At 62.6% G+C, this 7,173-nt stretch overlaps 1 protein-coding gene across 1 annotated transcript; it reads right to left on the reverse strand.

Annotated features, from left to right (window-relative positions):
* Positions 1-374: 374 nt before the first annotated feature.
* On the reverse strand, positions 375-1,713 carry POU3F2 (POU class 3 homeobox 2). Its single transcript, XM_075708025.1, is given in 5 exon segments — positions 375-641; positions 643-807; positions 809-1,130; positions 1,132-1,664; positions 1,666-1,713. Coding segments are annotated over 5 exon segments (1,335 nt in total).
* Between the last annotated feature and the right edge of the window lie 5,460 nt (positions 1,714-7,173).

Genomic DNA, 7,173 nt, shown 5'->3' on the forward strand with positions numbered 1-7,173 from the left:
GTGCACGGGCATTCGCCTGGGAAAGGTCAAAATACAGCATCGCACCTGCTACCGTCTAAGGGACAGTCCGGTGCAGGTGCTTTGTCTGTCTGTCTGCTGTGATTCGCGCTCGCCCTCTCGCTCGCTCGCTTTTTGATTTGATTTCTTTTTTTTTCTTTTTTTTTTTTTTTGCGCGGTTTTTTTGTTTTTTCTTTTTTTGTCTTTTTTTTTTTTTAAAGATAGGAGAAAACAATAATTAAAAAAAAAAAAGGAAAACCAAAAAGAAAAAAAAAAAAAGGAGGACAATCAAAAGTTGGGGGAAGGAGAGGAGGAGGAGGAGGAGGAGGAGGAGGAGGAGGAGGAGGAGGAGGGGCCGGGCGCCCCCCGCCGCGAGTTCACTGCACGGGGGTCTGCACCCCGTGGTGCGGCGGCGTGTCCCTGCTGGCCCCGTACACGTCCTCGGCGCCCGGCAGCGTCCCTCCCGGGGGAGTCATGCGCTTCTCTTTCTGTCTCCTGTTACAAAACCACACTCTCACCACCTCCTTCTCCAGCTGTAGGCTGTCCGCGAGCGAGGTGATCTCCTGGGCGGAGGGCTTGGGGCACTTGAGGAAGTGGCTCTCCAGCGCGCCCTTGACGCTCACCTCGATGGAGGTGCGCTTTTTTCCGCTTGCGGCCCTGCGCCGCGATCTTGTCTATGCTGGTGGGGCTGCCCGAGGAGGAGTCCGCCTCCTCCAACCACTTGTTCAACAAAGGCTTCAGCTTGCACATGTTCTTGAAGCTGAGCTGCAGGGCCTCGAAGCGGCAGATGGTGGTCTGCGAGAAGACGTTTGCCGTAGAGGGTGCCCAGCGCCAGCCCCACGTCCGCTTGGGTAAATCCCAGTTTGATGCGCCGCTGCTTGAACTGCTTGGCGAACTGCTCCAGGTCGTCCGAGGTCGGCGTGTCCTCGTCCGAGTGCGGGTCGTGGTGCGGCGGCGGCCCGGGGGGCGCGGCGCCGGCGGCGGCGGCGGCGGGGGGCGCCGGCCCGGCCGCCCCGGGGTGGGGGCCGTGGGGCGGCGGCGGGTGCTCGGCGCCGTGGTGCGGCGGCCCGGGCGGCCCCGGCGGCGGCTCCTCGTGGGCGTCGCGCAGGCCGTGGTGGTGCAGCGCCGGCCTGCGCGGCGCCCAGCATCCCGTTGACGGTGAAGCCGGGCGGCTGGGAGTAGAGCAGCCCCGCCTGCGCGCCGTTGGCCGCGGCCATGCCGGGCGGCAGGTGCGCCGCGCCGCCCGCCCGCCACGCCGCCGCCGCCGCCGCCGCCGCCGCCGCCGCGTGGTGCCCGCCGCCGCCGCCGTGGTGCACCAGGTGCGGCGCCCGCCCCGGCGGCGGGTGCTGCGGCGGCGGCGGCGGCGGCGGCGGCGGCAGCTCGTCGCCGCGCCCGCCCGCCTGCACCACCGCCGGCTTGATGTCGGGCTGGCCCAGCGCGCCCGCCGACCAGGGCGCCTCGCCGCCGCCGCCGCCGCCGCCGCCCCCGCCGCCGCCGCCGCCGCCGCCGCCGGGGCCGCCGTGGGACAGCGCCGCGATCCACTGGTGAGCGTGGCTCAGCGGGTGCCCGTTGCTCTGCAGCGCGTAGTCCGCCTGCACCAGGGCGCCGGCGTCGCGGTAGCCGCCGCCGGGCTGCATGCCGCCGGGCGGCTCGGCGTGCACCATGGGGGGAGCCGGAGGCGAGCAGGCTGTAGTGGTTGGAGGCTGCGGTCGCCATGACTCGCCGAGCCGCACTGATCGCGCCGGTTAAAGGCGCCGCGCATTTTGACAGCTACTTTTTCGCCTCGGGCGCCGCGCGGCGCCCGCGCCCCCCCGGCCCGCGCGGCGGGGCCCACTGCGAAGGCACGCGCGGCCGCCCCGCCCCCGCCGCCGCACGCCATTGGCTCCCTGCGCCCTGACGGACGCGGGCGCCCCTGGCAACCGCCGCCGCCGCCGCCCGCCATTGGCGCGCCCCGGCGCCGGCGCCCCCGCCCCCCGGGCCCCGCCCCCGACCGCCCTCTGGAACCCAACTCCGAGGGGGGAACGGGGCGCGGGGGGAGCGGCGGCCGCGGGGCGGGGGCGGCGGCGGGCGGCGGCAGGGAGGGAGGCGGAGGAGGCGGGAAGCGCGGGGGGGGGGGGGTGTGGGGGGTGTGTGTGTGTGTGTGTGGTCCGCCGCCGGCCCCGCCCCGCCCGGCCCCGCCCCGCCCCGCCCCGCCCCGCCCCGCCGGCGGGAGGCTCTGCCGCCGCCGCCGCCGCCGCTCCGCCCGCCGGCTCCTGTTGCTCGCGCCCCGCCGCCGGTCTGCTGCCCCGGGGCGGCTGCTGCGGGCCGGGGGGACGCCCGGCCGCCCCCCCTCTCCCCCCCCCCACCCCAACTTTCTCAGCCGGGCCGAGCGCACGCAGCGCCGCCCCCCGCAGCCGGCCCCGCCGGCGGGGCCCGGGAGCGCCGCGCCCCCGGGGGCGGGGAGCGGGCCGCCCCCCTCCCCGCCCGCCGGCCTCGCCGGCCCCCGGGCGCCCGCTGCTCCCCGGAGCGCACGCCGCCCCCGCCGGCGATACCGGGGGCTTCGCACCTCGGAACCGCGGAGGTGGTATTGTTCCGCTCGTCCCGTCCCGGGGGGGACGGGGGGCCTGCGGGTCCGCTTCGGCGGCGCCGGCGGCTCTGCAGCGGTACGGAATATCTGAGGGGGGGGGGGGGGGGGGGGGGGGTGATGAAGGAAAAAAAAAAAATTAGAAGAAAGAGGGCCATAGGGAAGGCAAAAAAAAAAAAAAAGAAGTTGCGGCCCGGACAGGAAGGAAGGAGACCCTGGAACTGGATCCGGATTTCCTAGGAACGAGCAGCGCCCGGGCTGGCCGCCGCGAAAAGAGTTCAGTGCCCGTTTTTGAGCTGGAAGCCATAGCTTTGTCTCGCAAATAAACTGCTCACGGGGGTAGGTGCGCGTCGCAGGCTCCCGCTATCTTCATCGAAATAATACAATAGGGCGGACCGGGGAATTTATTACTACTAACAAGAAACAGCTTTCTTCTGCGAGTTGTTTATAAATCATCGTATTTAACGGGAGCGCTGGAAAGGCTCCTTTGCCTGGAAATATTCCTCTGCGCGGGGGTGTGGAGGAGCGGGGGGATGGGCTCCTGCACATAAACATATACACAGAAGCAGCATAAACAGGATATCCAGAGCCCTGAGACAAGGGGCGCAGCAGGAGTTACCTCGTTTCGTTAGTTTTAGCGGCGTATCAAGAGCTCCTTCTGCCGGGGGGTGGGGAGGGAGGGAGAGGGAGGGAGGGAGGGAGGAGGAGGAGGAGGCGGGGGGGGGGGAGCAAACTTTGTCCATGAAAGAGTGGAGATTCTTCCTAAGGGGTTGTGGTTGGGGTTTTGTTGGTGGTTTTTTTTTTTTTCCCCCTTTCTTCGACGTGCAGGCGAAGGGAAGAACAATACTGCCTGTTCTGCCAGTGTCGCGGGGAGGGAAGTCAGTGCCTCTGAAGTGAGGCTCTGCCTTTTGTTTCCCCTGTGGGAAACAACTGGGCACCCAGGAATTTTATAATTTGATGCTCATTTTCTCGTCTCTCTCCTCCCAATTAGGTGTCGACCAGTGAGTTGAAACAAAACCCCGAGGGCAAGTCCGCAGCAGGCTGCCGCCGAAGCATCGCGGGGGACCGTCCTGGGCGAGCCGCCCCGCTCCCCGCGCCCGGGCCAGCCCTCCCGCCCCGCTCCCGGGGCCGCCGACCCCCTACCGGGGGCGGCTTTCCCGCCAGCCCGCCTCCGGCTCCGCTGCCAACACCTCATGCGTGGGACGGGACGCGGGGGGCCACGCCACGCGTCACTAGCGGGGCTGGGTTTTCAGGCGGCTGCCTCCAGCGTGCGGTGCTCGGCCGGCGCGGACCCCCCCCCGCTGGCCGTCCGAGGGGAGTCCCCTGCGCCCCGGCCCCACGGCTGTGTGCGCGTCCCACGGGCGGCCGCTCCCCGCGGGGCGCCGGCCGCACCGCGCTCCCCGTGCCTCGCCGCGGCGAGGAGACGGGACGCGGGGCTCAGCGAGCTCCAGCCGTCCCTTTTTTTTCGGGGGGGAAAACCCCTCCGGCCCTGCCCCGGTCGTGCATCTCTCGCCGGCCCTCCGGCCGCCTGGCAGGTGATGCCGGCGGTCACCGTCCTGCGTGCCTCTCGCCCCTGCCGCCCCGGCGGCGGATCTCAAAGGCTAGCGGCACCCACACGATTAGCGAAGTAGCAACACGGCTTTTAGGAGGCGGACAAAACCCGAGCCCCGCGGCAAAGCCCCTCGCCGCCCCTCCTGCCCCCTCCCCGGCTGAGCGCACGCCCATGGAGCCGCAGCTGGGAGCGGCGAGGAGCGCGGCCGGTGCTTTCAGAGCCGCCGCAGACTCCACCTCCTCGTCCTCCCCATCATTGTTAGCCCTGTCATTAATAGCGCTCCTTAAGCATCCTCCGCTCCCGTCTCCCCCCGCGGAGGGGAGCGCCGGGGAGCGGGGGAGCCAGCGCCCGGCCGCCGCTCTCTGCCCGCCGCGGGCCTCCGGCTGCGGCCGCCGCTCGGGGACCCGCTCGGGTCCGAGGCGCTCGGGACGTGAAAGAGACAGTCATGTGCCCCCTTTCTGGCGGAGCTGACCCCGCGGGATTAGAGGGCTCACCAGCCTTTCTTTCCTTTTCTCTGCTCGTATAAAAGCAGGTTGAAGGTGATGCGGTGTCTTGGGCAGACACTGCAGTGTTTTGATTCAGCTCAGCCCTTTTCACTGTTCAAAGCAGCTGTTCAAATACTAGGGCTGCTTACTTTGACGTGAAGAAGATTTTCAAACAACCCCAAAAGCTTTGAACTGACAGGCCTCCTTGATATCTCCTTCATTGCAGTGCAGCTACTCGAGAATATTCGCTATAAAATACATAGAGCGCCACTTAACTGGAGCTCTCTCCTGGCTGGGAGGCGAGGTGCTGCATACACATCAGGTGCATGCAGAGGGACGCTGGCGAGCTCCGGGAGCCCTCCGGCCGCCCCCACGCCCGGCCACCCCCTCGCCCGGGGGTCCCCTGCCCGCCACCCGCCGGGGGCTGCCGCAGCGGGCGGGCTCCGGCTTGCGAGATGCTGGGCTCCCTCGGCGTTTCAACTCCGTGCACGCCGGAGGGAAAAGCTGCATTTCCAGCAGCAAAACGCCAGCACGGCTCGTTCCTGGCGAGCCTCGGCTCCCGGCCTCTGCCCGTCAGCCTCCCCGGCTCTGGGGGCCCGGGGAGCGCCCTTCAAACGCACGCTCTTGCCTGCTTTTGGGTGCTTGCCTTTGTGGGGTGGGTGATGCATATTGCATATGCCTGTTCTGTTTGGAGGTGAAAAGCTTATTTTAAACTCTGGTCTCAAAGCCTGGAGGTAGACTCAAGCAGCTGAAAGGAAAGGGGGGGGGGGGGGGGCGGGAGGGGGGGGGAAATCCCCGCGCCTCCTTTCTGCGTCTCTATTATCTTCCCATTAGATGTTGTTTTAGGAGGAAATGCGCCAGGAGTGCAAAGCCGCGGCGAGTTGCTCAGAGAATTGCTGGGTGCAATAAACGTGAGGCTCCTGGTGCTCCCTTTAAAGGCCAACTTGGAAGATTTGTGCTTATTGCTGGGGCGCATTTAATGCACCTTTTGTGAGATGGGATTGTTTTGATCTCTGCTTCCTTTTTAACCTTTCTCTATGAGGTATTCAAGCCTGCACTTTCGTGTGGCTCTTTCCAGTGTTGCTCCAAGGAGTCTGATTCGGTGGAGAGACCCAAGACATGAATGAAACTTCAACTTTAAGGGCCTGCGGAGAGACAAAACTGAGGCCGGGGCTTCACAAGTGATTGCTTTAAAAAAATCCAATCTGCACAAAGAGGCAGCTGGCTGCTTTAATGAAAACTGCTTAAAGCTGCAAGAACCGCAGCCTCAGGGATGTATTTATAAGATGACTCAAAAGCTACACTTTCAAGTTGCTTCTCCTCGGGGTAGATATAACAAACACATTTAACTAAGAAATCTAAACAAAAAGGACAGAAATTGATAACTTTGATTGCACAAGCTCACATTACCCATTGAAATTAAAATCCGCCGTCTAAATAGATTTCTCCACCTATCTCCAGAGGAAAGAAAACCTCTCTCCCTGCATATATAGATACACACACACGCGCGTGTAATATCATATACATTTTTTTTTTGCCCTGCTAGAATACTGATTATCCCAGAAGATAGACAAGATAGACAGGTGTAGAATTAAAAAGAAGAAAAAAAAGTTCCTGTAAAGTTTGTATTAATGTTCATTTCCAACATTCTCCACAACTCTATTCTTCCGGCCACTTCATTCATCTGAGACTTGCTATTTTATCTGCATCACTGTTTAAACTAGTCGGATATAATGTTCTAAGTTCAGTATTTGAAATTAAATTATTTGAATTCACGGATATTAATCTTTTCCCTTCATCCTCCAGTTCTGAATCTTGTCATTAAAAATGATCCACCCTTTGTAGTCCGCAAGTGAATATTTTATAGACAGATACCGCTATGAAGACTTCTAACACAACGTCAACCAGTCAGACTTAGCTGTTGCAGGGATTACTTTGAGTAATTTATCAAAGGCAGGCTGCTAAATTTTGAGTGGTGAATATGAGGCCTTGGGGGGAAAAGAAGCAGAAGCGGCAGAAGAAAAAAAAAAAAAAAAGACAAATTCCACCGGTCTACGAGATAAATTCTGGTTGGAGTTAATACAGCTTGTTTATTGAATTCTCGGAGACAGACCCAGATGCGATTGGTGCTGCGGACTTTGCGATTTAGTGTGCAAAAGCCCGGCTGGGAGATGACCGCCCCGCGATGGAGCTGGAAGGGAGTTTCTTCTGGCGTGAAAAGCAGGTGAATTGGCAGGAGAGGGGAGGCGATCCAGCCTCTCCGGCACGGGAAAGCGGTTTCAGCCCGGACTTGCCAAAGCCTGCGCTGTCCGGAGAACTGGGCAGGACGAAACACAGCGACAGGCATAAATAAAAGGAAGGAAAATTAAAAAAGGAAGAGAGAGAGAAAAGTGCCCAGCCTTCTCTGACAAATCTAACGGTTGTTTTTTGTTTGTTTGTTTGTTTGTGTCGTTCAGTGACCGCGTCCGATGGAGGCACGCAGGCGCCCCGGACAGAGCTCAGATAAATCCTGTCCCTGCCTCAGCGGGGGGCACGACCCTCCCTCCCCCGCTTCCAGCCTTCGGGGCACTTCTGGG

The sequence above is a fragment of the Pelecanus crispus genome, chromosome 3 (assembly GCF_030463565.1).
Source record: "Pelecanus crispus isolate bPelCri1 chromosome 3, bPelCri1.pri, whole genome shotgun sequence".
Lineage (NCBI taxonomy): Eukaryota > Metazoa > Chordata > Aves > Pelecaniformes > Pelecanidae > Pelecanus > Pelecanus crispus.